This window comes from Sander lucioperca, chromosome 24, assembly GCF_008315115.2.
Source record: "Sander lucioperca isolate FBNREF2018 chromosome 24, SLUC_FBN_1.2, whole genome shotgun sequence".
Taxonomy (NCBI): domain Eukaryota; kingdom Metazoa; phylum Chordata; class Actinopteri; order Perciformes; family Percidae; genus Sander; species Sander lucioperca.
In genome coordinates this window covers 14,561,306-14,584,874 of record NC_050196.1, presented here as the reverse complement: position 1 = coordinate 14,584,874, position 23,569 = coordinate 14,561,306, and the positions used below count along the sequence as shown (strand labels likewise).

At 40.4% G+C, this 23,569-nt stretch overlaps 3 protein-coding genes across 9 annotated transcripts in view; 1 reads left to right on the top strand and 2 right to left on the bottom strand.

Annotated features, from left to right (window-relative positions):
* Positions 1-758: 758 nt before the first annotated feature.
* Positions 759-14,122, bottom strand: arl13b (ADP-ribosylation factor-like 13b). Of its 3 annotated transcripts, none has more exons than XM_031291757.2 (10): positions 13,669-14,122; positions 10,926-10,996; positions 10,370-10,619; positions 9,716-9,821; positions 9,256-9,458; positions 9,054-9,168; positions 5,807-5,960; positions 4,585-4,707; positions 2,949-3,017; positions 759-2,229 (listed from the first exon to the last, which is right to left on the bottom strand). In XM_031291757.2, exons 1-10 carry the CDS (start codon positions 13,725-13,727, stop codon positions 2,153-2,155), a joined length of 1,227 nt encoding a protein of 408 aa, XP_031147617.1. In that variant the 5' UTR covers positions 13,728-14,122; the 3' UTR covers positions 759-2,152. The 3 variants fall into 3 exon arrangements, with proteins under 3 accessions (XP_031147617.1, XP_031147616.1, XP_031147618.1); XM_031291756.2 differs by lacking the exon at positions 13,669-14,122 and adding an exon at positions 12,351-12,590; XM_031291758.2 differs by lacking the exons at positions 2,949-3,017; positions 13,669-14,122 and adding an exon at positions 12,351-12,590.
* A 54-nt stretch (positions 14,123-14,176) lies between these two features.
* Positions 14,177-15,797, top strand: LOC116044514 (gamma-glutamylaminecyclotransferase B). Of its 2 annotated transcripts, none has more exons than XM_031291783.2 (2): positions 14,177-14,322; positions 15,027-15,797. In XM_031291783.2, the coding sequence occupies exon 2, from the start codon at positions 15,049-15,051 to the stop codon at positions 15,520-15,522; it is 474 nt and encodes a 157-aa protein (XP_031147643.1). In that variant the 5' UTR covers positions 14,177-14,322; positions 15,027-15,048; the 3' UTR covers positions 15,523-15,797. The 2 variants fall into 2 exon arrangements, with proteins under 2 accessions (XP_031147643.1, XP_035854611.1); XM_035998718.1 differs by lacking the exon at positions 14,177-14,322 and adding an exon at positions 14,499-14,582.
* Positions 15,798-16,257: 460 nt separating this feature from the next.
* LOC116044480 (FERM, ARHGEF and pleckstrin domain-containing protein 1-like) overlaps positions 16,258-23,569 on the bottom strand; it is a 58,627-nt gene continuing 51,315 nt past the window's right edge. For all 4 annotated transcript variants that reach the window (XM_031291717.2, XM_031291718.2, XM_031291720.2 and 1 more), the window contains exons 25-28: positions 21,812-21,972; positions 20,889-20,996; positions 19,597-19,748; positions 16,258-17,230 (exon numbers count right to left, since the gene is read on the bottom strand). In XM_031291717.2, the coding sequence (XP_031147577.1) occupies positions 17,155-17,230; positions 19,597-19,748; positions 20,889-20,996; positions 21,812-21,972 (497 nt within the window). In that variant the 3' untranslated portion in view covers positions 16,258-17,154. The remainder of the gene's footprint in view (positions 17,231-19,596; positions 19,749-20,888; positions 20,997-21,811; positions 21,973-23,569) is intronic.

Sequence of the window (23,569 nt, the reverse complement as noted above, 5' to 3'; positions counted from 1 at the left end):
TGTGCACTATAGCTACACTATGTAAATATTACAGGAAATATTAGCATTTTAGAGGGCTTTTGTGCCTGAAAACGTTTTTGTTACAGTAGAGCCAGAATCATTTAATGAGCATTTGCTAAACCCCGCCTCCGAACAGCTATTATCCAATCATAGCATAAGCAACTGCACAGCTCTGATTAGCATGCAGCTAAATTTCTTAAATTTATCAGTTTTTTTTACAATTCTCAGCAGTGGCAGTGTTATGACAGGCCATAACCATATTCTTAGTCCTCATGTTAGAAAACCTGATTACGATATTACAGTAACTGTGTACGAGCCTATGAGCCAGTACCAGATATACTGAGTAATCATCAGCAGCAGCAAACAGACACAGGTGTATGCTAAGCAGGTGCTGGATGATGAACCAACTAATGTTCATGTTGAGCTAAAAACAAAACTACAAACACTTCAATTCCAATCTAGTGACAACTGCTCCTGATAGGGGTGTACGATTCAGAAAATGTCACAATTCGATATCTATTTTTAGGCTCAAGATTCCATTCAAAATCGATTTTCGATTCAAAAACTATTCTCGATTCAAAAAACGATTCACAGTATGTAAATGTAGTTACTTTTCCCATATGACTGCAGTAGACATACAGTTAAAAAAATAAAATAAAAAATGTGAATCGATTCTTTTTTTTGCACACCCCTAGCTCCTAATGTAGAAATAATGCAATCAGAGAAACAACCACAAATTGATTCCAAGCAGTCAAGAATATATTTAAAACATCTTTAATTGTGCGGTTATAAAATTCAAACTGCGTAGAAAAAATATTTTTTTCAAACATCTACATCATTAACAGGAGAGTGAGTACTGCACTATACATTTGAAATATATTGTAGTTTTACAGCTATATTTCATGGCGTTTCTTTTGCTACACATATTCTCATGTGTTCTGACCCAATACTGGTTGTTCCAGGTGTCGGTGTAATGATACTTTCTACTCCTTCATCATCCCACTGAAACTCTTCCAACACACAGAAACTTAACTGGGGCAATGTTGTGTTCCAAGTTCTTCTTTTTCCATATTTGGGTTTTCTGAGATGCAATTTTAGCTATTTTCAAAGTGAAAATGGGTGCAGAAGACGGAGTAAGAAAAGCTGGAACAACAACAGCACTGGCTCACACACCTCAGGGCCACCCAAGAGGCAGCAAGTCTGAGGCTGATTCCTGCCTCCAGAGAAATATCACTTTAAAAACAGATACACAGTGTAAACAGCAGAATGCGTAAACAATCTGTAGCCCTGTAGACAAATATATTTTTATATTAACAATGAATAAAAAGACCTTTATGATGCTGCTGGCAAGGGACAGAAAATTTTCCCTATTACAGATTTAACTAATCTTTTCATGGCCATAAAAACTTTCAAAAGACATTCAGTACTAAAACTGACCAATTAACAACAATTGTGTAGTGTAACACTTTTGCACGTACAGTAAGTACAGTGTAGTGTAGCAAATCATTACCACAATTCACCTCATTTAGGTGTTTGCGAAAAGGGAAATGTTTCCAACTTTAAAAAGATCACATTTAAAGCACTCAGCTGTGAAAAGCCACTTAAGACCTCCAAGAGATCACATACACCTTTGTTTACACTACAAAACCAAAAGGTGCCAAATTAATGAATAAAATATGGTCATTTTTACTGGCGGTGTGTATACAAATCCATTATTCAGTAACAGACATAAACATATATAAGGTTATAGTGGACAGATTAAAATTCTTTGTCAATTGGACAAATGGAGTCCAAACCGTCTAACACTGATATTCACAAAAAAAAAATCAATGCAGTTTCAGTCTACAGTAGCGGAAAGAGTTCCAAATGTGCTTTTGTCGAGACAGAACCTGACATAAAATCAGTTCAGGCAGGTTCATTGTTTCGCAGTGAAAATGTGTCAGTTTGTGGAACCACATATGAGCTTCTGAGCAGGACTTCATTTCCCATGTTGCTCCCGTGTTTGGTGTCTGTCACACTTTCGGCGCTCCCCGGCTCCCACGTCAGGAGTCGCCTGTCTGCAGTGTCTCTTCTGTTTGGTTGTCTACACACCGCTCACGTGAGACAGAAAGCCAGAGAGCCATGATTGGAGGACCTCAATCAGTAAAGGAGGTTAAACAATGACGTCTTGAGTGTCACTGTTAGGCCGCGGCTTGTTCGCAAGAGGCGGGAGGGGCTTCTTGTAAAATTCTGTGGAGGGGGTGGAGAAAAAGTTTGACTACGTTAGTGTACTACATCCATTGAGTCCTGGAATAGTAACTGTCAATTAGAGCCCTATCTACAACAATGTACGCAAAAAAAGAGAATTAGCCATGGCGGTTGCTGCACAGAGTGAGATGGGATATGTAGACTGGGAGGGAAAATGTGGAGGAATCCAGAGACAAGCCTTTGAGTTAATATAAAAGATGTCTGCCACCATGAACGATCCACACACATTCAAACATATGCCTGGTGAGATGCAGGAGAAGAGAAAGACAGTGATGTGGGTCTGTGATATTAATTAACAGTCAACACACATCTTAAGCCAGACAGAGCTCAGTGTTTCCTTGGCAAAATGACATTGAGCAATTTATCACTACTGCTGTGAAAGAAACAAATCCACCAGACTTTCTCCTTAGAAAAACTACTGTAGTGCTACTATTTGCAATAAGTATTTTTACTTTATACGATAAAGCCACAACAGAAAAAAGTGCTACAACTGTTAAGTGGGTTCATATTGCATCCAAGACATTACTGCCTAGAGGAAACACTGATGACAGTTAGTCAATGAGTTAATCCACACAAAGAGCAGGTTAGTGAGAGAGTGAATGGCTGATCTGGCTTTAAAACAAAAAGGAAGTAATGCATGAAACTGAACAATGGTTAACAGTGAGGGATGAAGAATGGCCGGACTTCACAGGCATCTTTACCAGAATGTCTCGAGTCCCCGAGTGGTTCTAGTTTTGGCAGCCTAGAAACTTTGGGTGTGGCCCATCCCACTAAAAATAAAAAATAAAAAAAATTAACAGTTATCAGGACAAATCCTAAAAAAAAAAAAAGTGATGCTCCTCATAGCAGAAGTCGAATCTGGTTCATCGGACTCCTTTACAGATTTGAGAATGCTCACAGGGATTAGCAACAACACACAACAACAACACAACAGCGTATCTGACAATCTATAGCTAGACAGCGACACTGGCTACATGCTGGATAGAAAGTTTGCTTCATTATATCAAAGAAGTATCAGTAGTTACGATCAAACAGTTCAACGACAGAATTTCCTCGTCGCCATCTTTCCCACAATTTCATCATCAAGGTGCTCTATTGATGTTTTCGACATCAATAGAGCATTTGTCCTCAGGGTTGGACTCTTATGAATCCTGAAAAGTTTCGAGCCAATCGGACAATGTACACTCGAGTTACACCCACTTCCTGTTTCGGTGGCGAAACGCACAAAATGGCCGCCCCGCCACGGCCATGCCCTATGACGAAAAGTTTTTCTTTTAACAACTTTTCATCTTTAATGTCTTAAGATGGCACAGACCGAATTTGAAGTTGATCAGATGAAATCTCTAGGAGGAGTTCGTTAAAGTACGACATGTGGAAATGGCCAAAATCGCACCAATTTCGAACTTTGAAATCAAAATGGCGGACTTCCTGTTGGGCTTAGGGTATGGCTTCAATGACGTCTTTTGTACATCTTGACATGATACATATGTGTACCAAGTTTCGTGAGTCTACGTTAAACGCACTGCAGGGGCTCAATTGTTTTAACTTTGTAGGGGGCGCTAGCGAGCCATTTTTGCGCGCCTATTCCCGAAACCCTTAAAATACGTAAATTTTCACCAGACTTGATGCGACCGCCAAATTTGGTGAGTTTTTGAATATGTTAAGCCCCTCAAAAAGCCAATTCATTTGCCGGGAAAAGAATAATAATTCCTTCAGTTTCAATAGGGCCGTCGGTGCTCGGGCCCTAATAACACACTCTACATGCTGGATAGAAAGTTTGCTTCATTATATCAAAGAAGTATCAGTAGTCACGATCAAACAGTTCAACGACAGAAATTCCTCGTCGCCATCTTTCCCACAATTTCATCATCAAGGTGCTCTATTGATGTTTTCGACAGCGGGTGAGGTCTGCACCACAGTGGAGCTCTTCACCGAACAGCCCTGATTGTACTATTCCTCCCCCGCAAGATTTTAAACTGAGCCGCTGATCAAATAGTGCCACATGTGTCCATATGAGGTCATGTAGAATTTTTTTTTTATTGAAGGCTAGCATGTATGGCTAACTGGCTGACAAATGCGTTGCAATTCCTAGAAATGCTCAACAATTAAAGCCTCCAGCTGGTTCATCATGAGTGGGAAACCTTTAATGTGAAGTGGCAGCTGCAGGAAATAGTCAGTCTGCATGAGCAGTGACTTCACACAGCTCTGATAAGACTAACAGCGACCAGTAAACAGTTAAATAAATCTGAGATTTTAATGTAGGATGAAGAGCGTAGGAGTGAAACTACACAGAGATTCAGTTAGAAACTATAAAAGTGCTTTTAAGGACCGACTGACCTGGAGGAGGTGGAGGGGTGGGGCTCTCTGCTGGCCCGTCCTCCGTCCTCAGCGGGTCCACCCTGTGCTTCCTCTTCAGGTGCAGCTTCCTCGTCTTCTTTTTGTCTTGCTCGCCTGTTGTGGCTGCAAGTACAGAGATATTTAAAAAGGGCACGAACAAAGAATCCAGATGTCTAAAGTGGAAAGGGTCATTTTGGGCGGCCATCCAATTATAAAGACCTCATCCACATTGTCAAATGTATAATGAAAATCTTTTAGATAACAACACAAACCTATAATTTCTGTAGCCTACTATGAAACAACAGACTCCCTGATCCCGACTCGCGTTCCACTCCTCACACCGTTGTCTTCAGACAAAAAGTCACCTTGTGAGACCGATAACGTTGTCACACACTTTTAATATCAATCTAATCCTGTCCGTAGCAAAAACAATCACTTTTAGTGGACACAAATCAAGGCTGCACAATTGCCTCATTAGGTTACATTGCAGCTTGGTTTGTGCGGTCCCGTCGCTGCGATCTCGCTTAATTCTGGACCAATTTCAAAGATTTTTGGTCACATCAGTCTATTAGACACAAATGCATGGGGGAATGGGGTCTAGGTTAAAAAAAAAGAAAAAAATGATTCCTCCCTTCTAGACTGGAGCAATTACCAACTGTTACCCCAGTGCCATCTGTTTAGTCCCTTCGTTTCTCTCGTTATCATTTTCTTAATGTGTAATTATGTTTATCTGAGACATTCAGTACTCTGAGCTTAAAAAAAAAAAAAAAGAGGATACATATCAGACAGTTGCTTAGTTTGACTGGGTGTCTCTTTCGCATTTTAAAATATATCTTAAGATATATTTGTTACCATTTTGGTTTGTTTAATCATTTGCTTTCAAAGTGAAAATAGTTTTACTTCTTGCTTTCTACTTATCTACAAGCTCGGACTTTTTCCCCCCCCAAAACTGAACCACAAGCTGCGAGGAAAGACTCTTTAAAAAAGGCGCCTGCTGCCCTCACATCTGATCATTTTTATCTGTTGTTTTTATGTAACTTCTAAATGAATATCTTGGCAGAAAAACACATTTTATAAAACTGTCAAACTATTTGCCAAGTGATTAAAATCATGAGGTGCTATCCAGTCAACCGGGCACACAGCAAATCCCAGCCACAAAGCTGTATATAGTAATAAACGAAACGAGAAAAGTTTGAAAATGTTTTGGTGGTTTGGCGCTTACCTGAACTGGGATTTTCCGGCGTTTGTCTTGTGTTGTCTGGCTCATGGTCGCTGTCGTCCTCCTCTTCCTCTTGATCAGCATCTGTCTTCGGGCTGTTGGTCCTCGCCGCCTGCGGCTCTTGTTGCCTCTTCCTCTCCTTTTCTTTATCCTCGTTCTGAAAGGAACATGAAAGCCAAAAGCGATCTTTCCTGAGCTCTGAAAAATATACCATGACTTCAGCTCCAACTGGAAGCCTTCAACAGTCTAAAACAGCAATACACAGTAGGGCTGGGACGAAATGCTTCTGTCCCGATTCGATTCTTTCACGATACATGGGTGCTGAATGGATTTGTATTCCGATTTTCATTTATTGCGATTCTAGACGTATTGCAATTTTCTTTTCCTTCTTTAACAAAAACAAAAGTTAAATTAAAGCTGCAAGCAGCGATGGACGGGCCCTCGCTCCTCTGCGCGTGTCGGGGTTACCGGCGGTTGCCGCTCCTTGCGACCGTGCATTTCAGACACCGCAAATCGTCACCAATGAAAAGGGAACTCCATGCTGAGTTCAATGATACCTCACACAAGATGCTACGTCATACAGTTTATTAGCTGTTAAAGGGGGCGTGGCTAAAGCATGGGGGTCGGGGCAAACCATCACCAATGAAGAAGGAACTCTCTGCTGAGTTCATTGATACCTCACACAATGGTCAACCTTAAATCGTTCAAATGTTATAAAAAGGGGCGTGGCTAAATTATAGGGGCCGGGCCAACCCATCACCAATTAAAAAGGAAGTCTCTGCTGAGTTCAATGATACCTCACACAAGGGTCTACCTTAATCGGTTCAAATGTTATGAAAGGGGGCGTGGCTTAAGCATAGGGGGCGGGCCAAAACATCACCAATGAAGAAGGAACTCTCTGCTGAGTTCATTGATACCTCACACAATGGTCAACCTTAAATCGTTCAAATGTTATGAAAGGGGGCGTGGCTTAGCCATAGGGGGCGGGCCTAACCATCACCAATGAAGAAGCAACTCTCTGCTGAGTTCACAGATACCTCACACAATGGTCAACCTTAAATCGTTCAAATGTTATGAAAGGGGGCGTGGCTTAAGCATAGGGGCGGGCCAAACCATCACCAATGAAGAAGGAACTCTCTGCTGAGTTCAATGACACCTCACACAAGACTCTTCCTTAAATGGGTCACCAGTTATAAAAAGGGGCGTGGCTAAATTATAGGGGCTGGGTCAACCCATCACCAATTAAAAAGGAAGTCTCTGCTGAGTTCAATGATACCTCACACAAGGGTCTACCTTAATCGGTTCAAATGTTATGAAAGGGGGCGGGGCTTAATCATAGGGGGCGGGGCAAAACATCACCAATGAAGAAGGAACTCTCTGCTGAGTTCATTGATACCTCACACAATGGTCAACCTTAAATCGTTCAAATGTTATGAAAGGGGGCGTGGCTTATCCATAGGGGGCGGGCCTAACCATCACCAATGAAGAAGCAACTCTCTGCTGAGTTCACTGATACCTCACACAATGGTCAACCTTAAATCGTTCAAATGTTATGAAAGGGGGCGTGGCTTAAGCATAGGGGGCGGGCCAAATGATCACCAATGAAGAAGGAACTCTCTGCTGATTTCATTGATACCTCACACAATGGTCAACCTTAAATCGTTCAAATGTTATGAAAGGGGGTGTGGCTTAAGCATAGGGGGCGGGCCAAACCATCACCAATGAAGAAGCAACTCTCTGCTGAGTTCAATGACACCTCACACAAGACTCTACCTTAAACGGTACAAATGTTATGAAAGGGGGCGTGGCCTGAGTAAGTGGGCGTGGTTATATTATAGGGGCCGGCTCATTATCACATGTAGACCACACATTCTAAGTTTCATGTAAATCGGATGATGTTTGTCATATAAGGCGCGTTTCCTGTTGCCAGCGGGGGGCGCTATGACCAAAAGTCAAATATGGCCTGTAGGTGTCCTCAGGCCTGGACCCTTGTCAATCTTGAGAATTTTCGGGCAGATACGACAACGTACACTCAAGTTACAACAATTTATTTGTTCATCGCTCAACACTCAAAATGGCCGCCACGCCACGCCCACACCGTCAGACGAAAAGTTTTTCTTTTAATAACTTTTCATCTTTAAGGTGTTGGGATGATAGAGACCAAGTTTGAAGTACATCGGATGAAATCTCTAGGAGGAGTTCGTTAAAGTATAGCACCTTGACTTTTAGGCCTACTTCCTGTTGCCACTAGGGGGCGCTATGACTTTAAGTAAATATCGGCCTTTATTTGTCCTCAGGGTTGGACTCTTATGATCCTGAAAAGTTTCGAGCCAATCGGACAATGTACACTCGAGTTACACCCACTTCCTGTTTCGGCGGCGAAACGCACAAAATGGCCGCCCCGCCACAGCCATGCCCTATGACGAAAAGTTTTTCTTTTAACAACTTTTCATCTTTAATGTCTTAAGATGGCACAGACCGAATTTGAAGTTGATCGGATGAAATCTCTAGGAGGAGTTCGTTAAAGTATGACATGTGGAAATGGCCAAAATCGCACTAATTTCGAACTTTGAAATCAAAATGGCGGACTTCCTGTTGGGCTTAGGGTATGGCTTCAATGACGTCTTTTGTACATCTTGACATGTTACACATGTGTACCAAGTTTCGTGAGTCTACGTTAAACGCACTGCAGGGGCTCAATTTTTTTAACTTTGTAGGGGGCACTAGCGAGCCATTTTTGCGCGGCTATTCCCGAAACCCTTAAAATACGTACATTTTCACCAGACTTGATGCGACCGCCAAATTTGGTGAGTTTTTGAATATGTTAAGCCCCTCAAAAAGCCAATTCATTTGCCGGGAAAATAATAATTCCTTCAGTTTCAATAGGGCCTTCGCCGCTGTCAGCGCTCGGGCCCTAATAACACACTTCTAAAAGACAATATATCATGAGACATTTCCAAAAACGAATTGTTTTCTAAAAAGAATGAACATCACATGTCAGTCAATCAGTCTGACAGTTATTTCATCTGTAAAGAAGTATATCACACGGATTTTCTGCATTTTCTGCTTTCGCTCCGTTTTGCTGGAAAGGGATATGATATAGTCTCCGCCAGCGATACCGTATAACAGAAAATATTAAGGGGAATCATTGGTAAAAAAATATTGATTCTAGGGAAATGCAAAAAACTAAATCCCCATACATACGATTTTCCATTTTTTCCCACACCCCTAATACACAGTGGTCACACACCTCCGTAATCACGTTGCTGATTGGTTGGAAGGGGCTGGGAATGTTTTCATCATCAAGCTCCTCCTCCTGGATCTGCCTGCCCTCACGTTCGGCCTCTTCCTGCTCCTGCCGTTCTCTGTGGACACAACATGAGGTGGGATTGTTGAAACCGTGATCCAATGTGTTCATTTGATTCCACAGATGTTGATTTGCGTGTCCTCACCTCTCCGCCCGTATCCGCCGCACTCTTTCCGCCCTCTCCTTCTTGTCCTGGTCCTCCTGTGCGCGCTGCTCGGCCGTGTCCTTCTGCACGCGCTCAGTAATGGCCTCGTAGTCTTTGGCAATGTTGTTGAGGAGCCACTTCATGCCCTTCTTGATGGACTTGTCGAACTTTTTGCCATAGCCTAGAACGGCTGAGCATGGCTCCTGGGGTAGGAACATATAGCGAGAGTTTAGACCTCACTAGCACAATACAAACTTGATTTTGATGACCATGTGGTTTTGAAAGATACCTTGGATGAAAGCAGCCACCAGACTACAGTACATGCCATATGCTAAAGAAGGAGAATGAACTGTTCTCAAAAAACAAGCCTGGTTATTTGTCTATATTTTGGGTAAAACCGCAGTTAAACCAAATGCCCTTATTGTCATTCAACCGCCACAACAGGTGCACAAACACTTACGATCTGACAGAGACACTTGTTCTCGTTAACAAGCTTCTCCAACGACAGGTTCTCAATGATGTCTGCTTCAGCCAGCGCTCCCTCTTGGTCTTGTTTGTTGGCAAGCCTGAAAGCAGAGTGGAATAAAGAGATATTAGTGATTTATGTTGTGAAGAAAAAGCTAAATGAATACAAACTTTGAAATAACTCTCCTGCGACTACACTAGAGCAGACCAGCTCCAGGTACAACCAACTCAATCTTTGAAAAGAAAGATAAAGTAGCTGCAAGGATAGTTATCAAACTCAATCTTTGCATAGCTGCATAGTTATTAGTGGCTGGAAATCTTATGTAAATCTTATGGAAATATGGCTCTGCCCTGATTGTGGATTGTTGATTACAACACTATCTGCATACCTGGGGAAATATTTTAAACTATCTGTGCCTCAACCTGTGCTTTGTGTCCTGATTACTGATAAAGCAGATGCCTCCAGGAATCAACCTGCAGTGCATGTATTCAGAAACAAATTGGACCAAGCACTTGAGACTTGACTTTTAGGCCGGGCAATTTCTCTATAATCTCCTCCTTAACACCTCGCCCTCTGCGATTGTTTTTACAACTTCATGAATTCTGAAACTTTGTCAAGTATTATTTCCTTGGCTGATACAACACTCACACTAGCACAGGTTTCCCTGCGATGCGCGGGTGCTGGAGAACCTCGGCCATGGTCTCCCGTGTCTCCTGGATCCTCTGGACGTCGCTGGAGTCCACCACAAACACCACGCCGTGCGACTCGGAATAGTAGTTCTTCCAGATGCCCCGGATTCTCTTCCCGCCACCCAGGTCAAAGATGGTCACATCGAACTTGCCCTGCTTCAGGTCAACCTTGGAAAAGCCCACTGTAGGAGCCACATCCTCGGGATTCTCTGCAAAAAAATCATGTTACAGAGACAACGCATTCGAAAAGGTCAATAAAACCTTATCAGACAACTTACTTTTGCAGTAGCAGTGATAAAATATAAAAGCAGCGAGGAATAAGGCATTTTTATGTAAAATAAACATGATAATAAAATATTAAACAGAAGAGTAAATGAGGCGTAACAAGATGGAGGGCATGGTTTACAAACTCAACTGTTCTATTATTTACAATTTTTTTTATTTAAACAACAAAAATGTGCAAAACACAAGACACTAAATATACATTATTAACATTTATGACAAACTGTTCTAACCTCCTTGAATTCCTCGTACTGTGGCTGTCTTCCCTGCATTATCCAGTCCCACCATAACCAGAGTCACTTTCCTGTTGGGTAAGAATGAATACATATGAACACAGACATCACTATCCCTCAGGTCCAGAAGTCCGGGTTAGAAGTAGGGCAGAAGAAGAAGTCTGATGCCATTTATTGTATGGTGCCCTGCATCCAAATGTGCAGTATATGAGCTAAAGAAGCTGGCATAAGATCTCATGATGTATTTGAAATGGCACAGATAAGCCAATTAATAATCGGAATGACCAACGCAATCAGAGATCCGCTTAATAGACTAGAGTGAGTCAGCAACACTCACGTGGTCAGCTAACATAAATAAAACAAGACAGAGATACACTATATTTGCTCAAGGCAATATTAGTACAGATGGTTATTCTAATAATATTTGGCCGATTGCGGAATTGACATTTTCTTTGTCCTGTTCACCTAGAATCATTTCACTGTATTCTAGGGGTGAGAATCTTCACTGGTCTCACGAATCAAATTCGATAACAATTATTCTGTCTGATATCCCAATGCCACATCTGCTCAATATTACTATATATTGCTACACATATTTTTTTTTTAATCAACAAATTCAAGCAGTCAGATATATATGAACTCCCATTTTATTGCATCTGCTCTTAAAAAAAGACGCTTCCTAAATGTAGCGGAGTCTGAACACAGCAGACAGACAAAAGGCAAAAAAAAAAAAGCAGCAAACGGAAAAACCAACAAGTTACATCAGTACTCAAAAAGTCTTCAAAAAGCATGGTGAATCGTGAAAATCCAAACAGACACAGTCATCCCAGCAAGTACATATGTATGCATGCATGCACACACCTGGACAGTAAGCCGGGAGGATCACCAAGTTGCTCAATGGTCCAAATATCTTACTAATGCAAAGTGACCATCTCTGTTGAAATTTGAATATGCAAGTGTAACTTTTCTGAAAGCAATGCAAAATTCCTATTAAAATGTCCCTTAATAGGGACATAGTCACAGTCTGACAGCATTTAGCCCCAACTAACCTGTCCACAATGAAAGAAACGGTCTAAAGTTTAACTCTCAATAATATTGGAGAAATTGGAGGCACTTTTTGAAAGGACCTTTCAAAGATAAAGAAATAGCTAGAAATGTAGCACCTTGACAGTAGATGCTTATGCTGTAATTATAACAGCAACCTTGCAAATATTTAGGTTTACATTATGGCTACTGGCATTAAACTCTTATGTAGAATGGAAAAGACCAAAATGCTAAATATAAAACAAAAAGGACAGAACTGAATCTACTTTGTGAACTCGCACTGAAAAGGAGAAAAGACTGCAAACATCTGAGAAGAGATGCACATAAAGCTAAATCGTACACACAAACACACTCGGCTTTGTCTCCTGGATGCATACTTAACTTTGACACTTGCGCCGAAAAGACATCCACCGCACTATCCATCTAACTGTCCTCTCGAGCCAACTGGCCCTCATCAGGGCAGCCACTTGTTGTGAACCTCCAGAAGGTGAGACACTGGCTGGTCTTTCTCCGCTTGCTAACCCACGCTGCTCCAAACCCCTCAAAGCAACCGGCCAAAAGGAACAGACCCACTGAACAGACCTGGCTGTAGGATTAGGTGAGGATTTCTGACTAAGTCCGAAGGATCAGATGCCTCACAGGCACCACGTGGGATAAGCACTTGCAATTACATTTTGCTGGTCCTGCTGCTTCACCCTCAGAATGTTTTACATGCTCTGTATCCAGTCACAAAGGGACGGTCAGCTAAAAAATACTGGGAATCCAAGATGAAAGGTTGAAAAGACGTTCTAAGATGATTATCATCAAGATCTATTTATCTACCAAATATGTTCTTGATTAATTTGATTAGTAGATTAACGGTTTGCTGTATAAATATCACATACTAAGCAAGGAAAAGCAAATGTATTTGTATAGCAGCTTTCAACAACAAGGCAATTTAAAGTGCTTTACATAAGTAAAATAGATAGATAGCTAGATAGCTAGATAGATAGATAGTTTACTTACGATTATAATAAAACAGGCAGCATTTCATACAAAACAAAAGGATCTTCAACATTACAAGACAAACTGTCTGCAGTGTTCACTGGGTGCCATTTAGAAAAGTCCAACAAAGTGCTTTCGTTGCATTTTATTTGGCTGTGATGGTACAACAAAGCTATAATATGAGCATAATGGAAATTCTTCATCACTTGGGTCAAACTCCACTGAACTTAGATCTGTTAAGGTTCAAGTTCTCAGGCTCCCTCCAATAATGCTAATTAAATATGTATAAAACAGAAAATCACGTGTTAAAAAAAAACTAGATGAGAATCTAAGACATAAGAATAGGCCAAGTTCAAATACAGAGATAACTCTATAGTAAAATGTGAAATAAGGTAATATAAATGTGTAGACGAAAGTAACTGCAAATGGATAAAATGAATGTAAACATGAATGTATGCATAGTGAGAAGAATAAATAAATATATATATTTTGATCTGTCTGATCGGTCAGTGGTTGTGGCTATTTTAATATGTTGTGTAATAAAGTAGATTATAATGAACTGCTTTGACCCACAACATATAGTAGTGACCACAAACTAAGATTCAACATCAATTGACGACTCATTCTTGTAAACTATTGAAACAAACTGATTTTAGTAGTATGTTTAGGACAGGAGGATCAAAGATTTTGTCCTCATAATAAAAACAGAACTTACCTTGCAGGCTCTCGCCAACGTTTCAGCCAGTTGCAGCAATTCGCCATCAGGCTAAACATCGCAGTCCAAGTCCAGATGACTGGGATCAAGTGGTCATCGAGCCCTAGGCGTCACAACACTATCCAACCTTGTTTAGCCAGCTGATCAATTCTTAACCTAAACTGGCTACATAGCGAGCTAATGTAGCTAGCTAACGTTAGCGATAACGGTATCTTGGTAACTCGTTTAATTTCAATCTCAGCGCATGAGTGAGTCTGTTACCATATGAATGAAAGTTGTGCTCACTAATAAAATAAAACAGGGTTCCACATATAACCGAATGCAGCTACGATAAAGTATTTTACTCACGAAAATATAAGCTAACGTTTCTTAGCGTTAGCTGACTTGTAGCTGCCGCTTTGTTTACGCCGTCTTTTCTGCTGCTAGGCTGCAGACGTGCTTACGTCACCTTCTGTAATCAACAAATCAGCGTCGCGCCTCCTGTGGACGATAAAATAACCGCTGTGATAGAAGTTTCAAATTGAGAACTGCGCATGCGCTGTTCACACTGGTCACCTGAATACCTCAAGGAGGAAGCACTTTTTTAAAATCGTCTTAAATTAAGCCATAAAACGTCAAAAGAAGAAAAAGAAGATCATCTCCATCACATTCCTGGTAAGGCTGTACTCCTTCAATGTAGGTTACATATTATAATCGCTTTTAGCCGTTTTGCATTGTAAAATAGTGCTTTAAACACGGTTGGTTCGACGTAGCATTATGTGTTCACCAGTTGTATTTAGTCAAGTGCTGTATTTACTTACAATTAGTAAGTTTACTTACAAAATTAGTACAATTTTGATGTACTTGGAATTTCCTTGAGTATTTGTATTTTATGCCAACGTCACTCTATACTTCTACTCTACTACATTTCAGAGGTAATACAATTAAACTATTCTATTTACTCCACTAAAATGATGTACACATGAATGCATTGTCAATAATCATAATCCAATTCTGAATGAGTACTTTTACTTATGGTACTTTTTGATGCAAATACATTTGTACGTAACTTAAGTAACATTTTCGATGCCTCACTTCTGAGAGAACTGTGGAAGGTGTTTATTCAAGACATCCCATGATATGTGCAAAGCGACATTCTCAGACCAGTTTTACACTTACAAATGTAGACATACTGTAGATAATAGAAAATATTAAAACTATAATTCCCCACAGCTGAAGTAGAGGTATTAAAATGTAGCCTATTGTTTAATGCAAAATCATATTAAATCAAAAAACAAAACAAAAAAAACATGGTGACAAGTTGCTCAGCCAGCTATATTTGAATGACCCCACTACTGCTTCCTTGCTTTATTTTACAGGTGTCTGCTCTCCTGTATCCACATGGCTCGTGTCTTCGTCTATGGCACCCTGAAGAAGGGGCAGCCCAATTACTACCGTATGTTTGAGAGTGCCAATGGTACGGCGGAGTTCCTCGCCTCGGCCTACACCACCCAGAAATACCCACTTGTGATCGCCGGCAAGTACAACATCCCTTTCCTCCTCAACATCCCCGGCCAAGGGCACCGAGTCCAAGGAGAGATTTATAAAGTAGACGACAAGATGCTGAAATTCCTGGATGACTTTGAAGGGGTTCCCACCATGTACCAGCGGACTCAGGTCGATCTGGAGGTGAAGGAGTGGGTGGGGAAGACGGGAGAGGGAGAGGAGAGGCCGGCAGCAGGGAGCATCACAGAAGCGTTTGTGTACAGCACGACTGCGTACCAGCCAGACTGGCCCTCACTGCCCAGCTATGAGAGCTATGACGCATATGGAGATTATGGGCTCGAGTATGCGACCAGAGAAGGACGAGACTGATGTAGCTCGCTGGAATGAGGAGAGCAGATCCAGAGTAAAGAGCAAATATGATCCACAAACTTAACCTGTTTGTTTTTTTAACCCCTGTACAACAATGCCTCAAAATATTGTCTGCAGAGCAGGTGGAGAATATATATCAGTGACATTTCAAGAAAAAAAATTTCTAGTTTTGTCAAGTTTGAGTACTTCATGACTTAAAGACCAACTGGAAAGCATGGAAATCAAACTAGGAGGTTGTGTTGTGGTCCAGTTCCTACAGTATGTGCTGCATCTTTAAAAAAAATATCTTAATGCATTTTAGTAGTGCAGAAGGACAACAATGTTTTCATCTTTTTAAAAGGAAACACAGCCTATCGACATAATAACCTCAACATACGGAGTCACATGTTTGCTGTTAATCACCTTATGATAATAAGAGTAATTACTATGTCAATATGTAACCGGTCTTTAATTGATTAGTCTCATTGTAATTGTAAATATACTTTAAAAAGGGCATTCATCCTGCTTCTTCTGTGTTTATCCTCCAGTTCCTCAGGCATTCAAATAGTTGCACAAGTTTGTAATGTTTGGCGTGGTACCCAAACACTTTGGTAGTTATTAAAATAATGTATGCCACACCTAAAACAGGTTTGTGTTAACTTCTCCTGAATGGTTACTCGTGATCATGCTCTTTGTGGTGTTGTCCTCATCCCATCTGGGGGTTCTGTCCCTAGAGATAAAAACAGAAGACATCAATTTCTGAGTCGTCTCTTTATTTTTCATATGAACACAATCTTTTCTCATCTTTATTTAGAATAGTAAAATCCAGAAAACTCGGGGAGCACAGAAGAGAAGGTATTTGGCAAACGGACCAGTGAAATCTCTGTTGGCGTTGGAAGCAGTGTTAGTCATTTATCCTTCTAAACAAAGCAGAACTCACAGGAAGACATAAAAAAAAGACATTTCACAGTGTATCAAAGTACTGTACAAAAAGGAAAAAGATGGATCTAATTGTGTCCAAACTGGCATCACATTTAATTCATCTAATTATACATAGAAAACACTGTCATCATCAAGAGTCTGTTCACATGCACACCATTTAAAATCCTGGCTTAGGTCTTAATTCAAGCATTTTATGTACATGTAATACTCTCATTACAAAGGTGTCATCATACAGGAATATTTATCAAGGAAATGCAAAAAAAACTAAACGGTGCACAAACTCATGGCTTCAGTGTCCCAAATACTTCTGGTAAGTCCCACGTATACCATTTAGGTTTATCATGACGATAAAATCCTCCTTGTTGTAAACATGATATGTTGTTGGGGGTGAATATTCAATCTATGTGTGTGTGCATGTGAACAACACTCAAAACACTAAAATACACAATCGGTAAAGGAAAAAAACGTTGCCAGCAAGACTTTGTGTTGCCAGTTTGGAGTAGAAAAAAAACTGACATTATGAATTACATCGTGGACGACTGAAATCACAGACATCGCTGATCAGACAAGTGGTGCAGAAAGTGTTATAAGTGGGAGGATCTCTGAGTGATGGGTATGTGATTGTGTGTCTGATATAATAAGTCTTTTCTGGTGTTGGTGCAGTCTGAAGTCCAGATCTTCACCCAGGCGAGCGTCTCTCTGTGCACATCATCAGTAAAGGTCTTTCCTGGTGCTCGGCAGGGAGCGGCTGGCAGAGCAGGTGGCACTGCGGATCACCTCCATCCACCTGGTGGAAAATGATGGTTCTAATATTACTGAAGCTCAAACAACAGTTTATGTTTACTTTCTATATGTGGAGTGAAACTGTGGAACGGATTGAGTACATCGTTAAAGCAATGTCCAAGTATGACCCAGTTTAAAAAGAAGTAATTATGGTTTTCACAAAATACAGGGAGGAGGAAGGGTTTTGACTATCACAGACTTATTTATTTGATTAAAGGATAAAAAATCAGGGTGGGGAAAGTGAATGAGCAGGGCTTGTCCCTCCCTCATCAACACCACTGAGGTGCCCTTGAGCAAGGCCCGTAACCCCAACCAGCTCCAGTGGAGCTGCTCAGTGGCCAGCAGATCAGACTGTGGTTGAACTGGGCAGCTTCCAGGTATGAATGTGGAACTGTGAATGTGTCAAGTCGTCGCTGCAAATGAGAAGTTGTTCTCAATCGACTTACCTGGATAAATAAAGGTTAAATAAAATAAAAAAAATTACTTACATTATTTATTTTTATGGTCAATATATACATAGGTAACATTTCTTTTCTTTGTGGTGTGCCAATATACACCATTTAACAACATGTTATATATGATATAAATACATTATGATGTAAACATGTAACTATTCCTGATGATTATTATATAGTGGTGGAAAAGGGGGGAGGATTAAATAAGCTTAATCCTTATTCCTTTTCGGACATGTTAAATTAAATTATTTAGTTTTGTTTCTGTGTTTTGTTCTTTTCGTTTTTATTATTTTAAATTGATTTTTTACATGTTTGAACTAAAGCATTCATTCATTCATTCATTCATTTTGAATAGTGTATAAGTGGACTGCACCAAGGTTATGTTTCTGTCTTTGAGTGCTAAGATGCAGGTCAGGTATTCGGGCTGCACAATATATAGTTGTTTTTTTTTTTTTTTTTTTTTTTTTTTTTTTATAAATCGTCATCGCAATACCAGCTGGCGCAATAAACACATCGCGAAAGGCTGCGACATATCGTAAAGGACACTCGGAGCGTTTAAAGAAAATATCAGTAGAAAACTGCACTTTGTAATGCAACTGTCATTCTTTCTTTAGTAGTGTATTTTATATTCAATACAATGTTCAATAAAAGAAGGTTGGTTTCCTTTCATTTGTTTTAAATTCAACAAGCATTTGTTGTATTTTAGCAGAATAACGAAAGCAGCAGAAATGCAGAACTGAGTACACTTCAATGTTTGTTTATTTATTGCAAGTACATTGTTATCGCAATATTCAACAACGTTATGTGTCATTTGTGCAATATGTAGGCTATTGGGGTTGTGCAATATGTTAGTTGTGCAATATCTCACTGTGCAAGGGCTGTTACACTTATTGCGGAGAATGCAGCCGACAGCGTTGTTCAATTAAAAAATGCCAATGAAAGGAGTAGTTAATGTGCTTACTATATAGGTACCTGTTTAATGTATATGGAAGCATGTTTTGTGTTGCATGAGAGTATGTGTTGAGAGATGCTTATTTTCTGTATTTTGTTTTGTCTTTGTAAAGCTGCGGAACGGACAGAGTCCAAAACAAATTTCCCTTCGGGGACAATAAAGTATATCTTATCTTATCTTAACACATATTTTCCTCATACCGTGCAGCCCTATCAGGTACACATATTTTTGTTATTTCAAGGCAGGTTTTAATGTGCATGGGGAGAAACGTTTATGAAGAATGAAGTGCTGGTAAGACGCAGAGAAGTCTGCAAATCTCAGGTCAGAACTAAACACGGAGAAACAGCGTTCAGTTTCTAATCTATAACAAACTCCCAGAAAACTGCAGGTCCACTGCAACTCTCACTTCTTTTAACTCAAGACTGAAGACTTTTCTGTTTGCCGCTGCCTTTTATTAAATCAAGGAATTATCATTTTCTGTTACTTTTCTTCTTTAAATAAAACATTTTATTTATTCTTTATATTCTTTTTTATACTCCATTTAAGCCTGTTTTTATATTATATTCTCTTGGCTCTTTAATGAGTGTTTTAATTGTTTTTGAATGTCATTTTCTTTTGCATTTTGTCTCAAATATTTTGATGTTTTGTGTAAAGCACTTTGAAATACCTTGCTGCTGAAATGTGCTATATAAATAAACATGTCTTGCCTATGTATGAAGCAATATATATATATATATATATATATATAAATATTATAATACATCTTCTTTCCAATCTTCTTAGACAAAATAATCAAAATCAAACGTCAAAATTAAACATCCATTCCCATTTCTGATCATCTGTACACCTGAACATTTCGTCTGAGAGTGCTGTTGATTGAAACTGCTACTGTTGTGTAAATGTATATATAATATGTTAAGAACCCCTACCCATCCCCATCCCTGATCACCCAAAATACCATACCTTTCAAAGGTGTACTCGCTCTCTGATCTGAAGTAGTAGACGTGGGATTTAAAGTGGAGTTTGAAGACGTAGTCTTTATGGATGCTCTCCGACTCAGACGGGACGGTGACGGAGTAGCCCAGCAGAGGGAGGCTGGCCAGAGGGTAGTCATCCTGTGAGCAGACGAGCCAGAAGGACAGGAAATTCTCAATAATGGTCTTTATGCAACATAATAATAATAATACATTTTATTTATACTGCACTTTACATTTAAAACAAATCTCAAAGTGCTACAGGGTAAAACCATCAATTTAAAAGACATAAAAGCTTAAAAACGGGAGAATAAAATCAGCAGCAAGTTAATTAAAATGTATAGGTTTTGCTAAAAAGAAATGTTTTAAGTCCTTTTTTTTTAAAACTCTCAGTAGTCAGAGGTGCTCTCTGGGCTTTCCAGAGACGAGGGGTGGCTGATCAGAAAGCCCAATCACCCGTGGTGCTGAGCTTAATCCTGGGGAGGAGGAGGCAAATTGTGTTTGCAGAGCGAAGGGATCGTGTGGAGGTTAGAGGGGTGAGTAGTTCTTTCAAGTAGGTGGAGGCATTGCCATGGATGCACTGATGAGAGAGGAAAGAGACCTTATATTCAATCCTGGTGGAGACGGGAAGCCAGTAAAGTGAAGGGAGAAAGGGTTTTATGTGTCCATATTTTTTGCACTCTCATCAGGATCCTTGCAGCACTGTTCTGGACATATTGTAGTCTCTGAAGACTCATGTTAGGGATCCCAATGAGCAATGCATTGCAGTAATTCAGTCTGGATTACACAATGTAAAGAGAAGGTGGTACATCTCTGGAATGAAGGAGGAGTTTAGTTTGGGTGGCTGTTAGATGAGAACTTTTGTCATGGGAAAAGGGGGTTTACATTTAAATGCTAGCCATTCAAAAGAAGACAGCTCAGGCAAAAGCAGAGGGGACAGATCCAGATCATTGGGGTAGATGACCGAGATGACAGAGCACCACCACGACCCGTGCTGCGGGCTTTCTGGAGGTAGCAATAGCCAGGGGAACAGGTCTCATTCAAAACGGAAAAAAAAAAAAAACATTTGGTTGATGCCAGGTTTCAGTAAGGCACATCAAGTCCAAACACTTATCCAGTCATGGTCCAGTATCAGTCCAGTATGATGAGGCAGGATTTATTTGTTAGAGAGAGTGCATTTAATAGTAAAAACATGTTCCTACATTCCCTTATCAGACCAATTCCAACACCACTTTATTGCTGTGTCATTGTATTCTTACTGTATGTATTGATATATCTAACCTGGTGTGACTTGTAGAAGAAGAGGCTGAAGTTGGTGAAGACCACCCAGAGTTTCTGCCAGCCATTACTGTTCTTAAACTTCCTCAGCAGGTTACCTGACAGCTGGTTCTGAAAACACAAGAGAAGAGAACGGAAACTAAGTCAACAAAAGACACAGGAGGCTCACTGAAGTAAAGCAAAGACACTGATTCCATTATAGTGTTTGAAATGGTGGGAAAAAAGACAGGAAAGAGAAATCTGTTAGGTTCTAGCTCTAAATACACTCCTTCATGCAAAGCCAGGACATCAAATATTACAATTAAAACTTGTTTGGCAGGAGGTTGGCACAGTGACAGATACTTCAGGAATATTAAATATCCAGTAGTATTGTAACTAGTGTGTCCAGTGAAATGTAGTCTCTCCATTTATCGCGTAGTTGTAGTGACATTACGGGAGAATCAAGACATTCTCAGCAGCTGTGGCTTTTGCAGTACCTCTCTACTCCAGCGGGTGTCACTAAACGACAGGCTGTGTGCTCTGTACCAGCAAACCACAGAGAAAGACACGGGCCCCTGAAGGCTGCCATGGGGCCTCGTCAACTCACTGGCCGGACTACTACTGGCCTCTAGTAGTGTCAGCATGGACAGACAGAGGTGGAAATGGACAAACAGACAAAAATGGAAGGACATAGGAGGAGACACAAGGTGGAAGAGATGAAGATGGAGGTGTAGAAGAGAGAAGAGAGGACAAAAACACAGACATGAGAAGAAAAGTAAGACAAAGGACATTGAAGCAATGGTCCTTTGCCTGTGGAGAAGAGGACTGAGACGGACAACACACACAGAGATAAACACACAAGACTGGACTCCGAGGCTTGAGAGTAGGAACAGGTGTGTGTCATGTGTGGAGAGAGAAAGAGGATTAAAAGAGACACATTTCGGTACCTCCACGGCAACACTAAAGTCCACCATGGACACGCTGGTGTTGCGATGCCAGCAGACGTGCACGGTGGTGTTACCGCGGTGACCCTGGCGCTCCAGAGATGAGCGCGAGCCGCAGAGCTCATCCTCCGACTCCAGCTCGGCTCCACCGTCCTCCGACAGCTCTGGGGAATGACGGGGAAGTTCAAATGTGCTGGTTAGCGGAAAGAAACTGTGCTCTCGCTGGGTAGAATTTATAAAATAGACACGTGAACTATCCATCACTTCATAAACTCTGTGTACACTTATAACAAGTCAGGTACATTTATCTACAGAGCACGTTTATAAACAACACATGTTGAAAAATGACCAAGAGATGGGTCTTTAGATGGGTTTTAAAGACATGAAGATAAAACACTATGGGTTCCTATTAACAAGATTAAAATATAATATCATCTGTGTTTTTTAAAATACTGACTAATACAATTCAGGCTTTGGTATTAAACTCATTTCATCTTCACAAATGTTGCAACAGAACTTAATGCCAAAGTGCTGACTACTTAAAACCCTGACAAACAAGCTCTGCAGCATCCTGAATATTGTTTTGTTACGCATAACTGGCTAATGTTTGGTATTTCAAATGGTTCCAGCTAGAGGTGGAAACTGCCACTAGACAACTTGACTGGATCCAGAAATACTACGTTTGGTGTGAGCCTCCTGCTTTGCTGTTGATCAAGGGCGGATTATGAGCCAATAGGCCCCTGGGCACAGACATGTACGAAGGCCGCACTCTGTCTACATAGAAACATGACACCCAAACACAAACAGCGTCAAAGAGTCTACTTTTACTCATTTTGTGTCACTTTGTAGGTGTTTTGCGTCTATTTTCTTGTCATTTTGCATCTTTGTAGTAACTTTGTGTCTCTTTGTAGTAACTTTGTGTCTCTTTGTAGTAATTTGTGGTGCACGTTTAATGTGCATATCTTTTATCCTTTTGTGTCAGTCGTTGAGTGTCTTTTTGTGGTCGTTTTGCATCTCTGTAGTCATTTTGTTACTCTTTGTAGTCATTTTGTGTCATTTGTAGTCACTTTCTGTATGTTTGTGGTTCAGCGTCTCTGTGATCATTTTGTGGTTTTTTTTCCTGGTAGGCCCATTCAGTAATCCATCCATGCTGCTGACCCCTTTTACAAGAGTTGAATTTGTAACAACAATCTGGCTTTAATAGATTCACTCTGCCTGTTATTAAGTACAGCTAACACTACAAACATTCTCATTCTTGCCGGCAGCAAACACAGAAACATTTATAAAAGCAGACATGAATCAAATCATGACAGATTAATTAAAAGTTAATATTCAGGCGGATTCAATAATATGAAATAACAACAGTAGAACCACATTTATGGTTTTAACATGGCTGCAGGTCTTTGATACAGAACAAAGTGCCGAGCCAAAACATTGATCAAAGCAATTTCAATTTAGTCTGGAAAAAATAAGGAAAAAAAAAACCTTTTGTTGTTACTTGTAAGCCAATACTCTTCAACAGTTTGAGGTAAAACGTACATAGCGGGTGATTTAACCGAGGAACAATGAAGACGTCAAACCAAAGGTCACCAGGTGGAGGCCTCATTGAATATGGTGACAGGCGTTTATGATAAAGAATGAGGGAAAAAAAAGAAGAGAAAAAGGGGACGACAGCTGGTGCCTGGACCTACATATATCGGGTGACATTAAAAAAATATGATGAAAGACCACCTGGAACAATTCACCTGGAATTATTCATGA

Bases quoted from the DNA above. Each gene is read 5' to 3' on its own strand.
- arl13b (XM_031291756.2), bottom strand. From the start codon at position 12,424: ATGAGGGCCAGTTGGCTCGAGAGGACAGTTAGATGGATAGTGCGGTGG. The intron at 9,459-9,715 runs GTAAGTGTTTGT...TTCCTACCCCAG, and splicing joins ACAAGTGTCTCTGTCAGATC to GAGCCATGCTCAGCCGTTCT. The intron at 2,230-2,948 runs GTAAAGATGCCT...CCCCCTCCACAG, and splicing joins CGGGGACTCGAGACATTCTG to AATTTTACAAGAAGCCCCTC.
- LOC116044514 (XM_031291783.2), top strand. From the start codon at position 15,049: ATGGCTCGTGTCTTCGTCTATGGCACCCTGAAGAAGGGGCAGCCCAAT.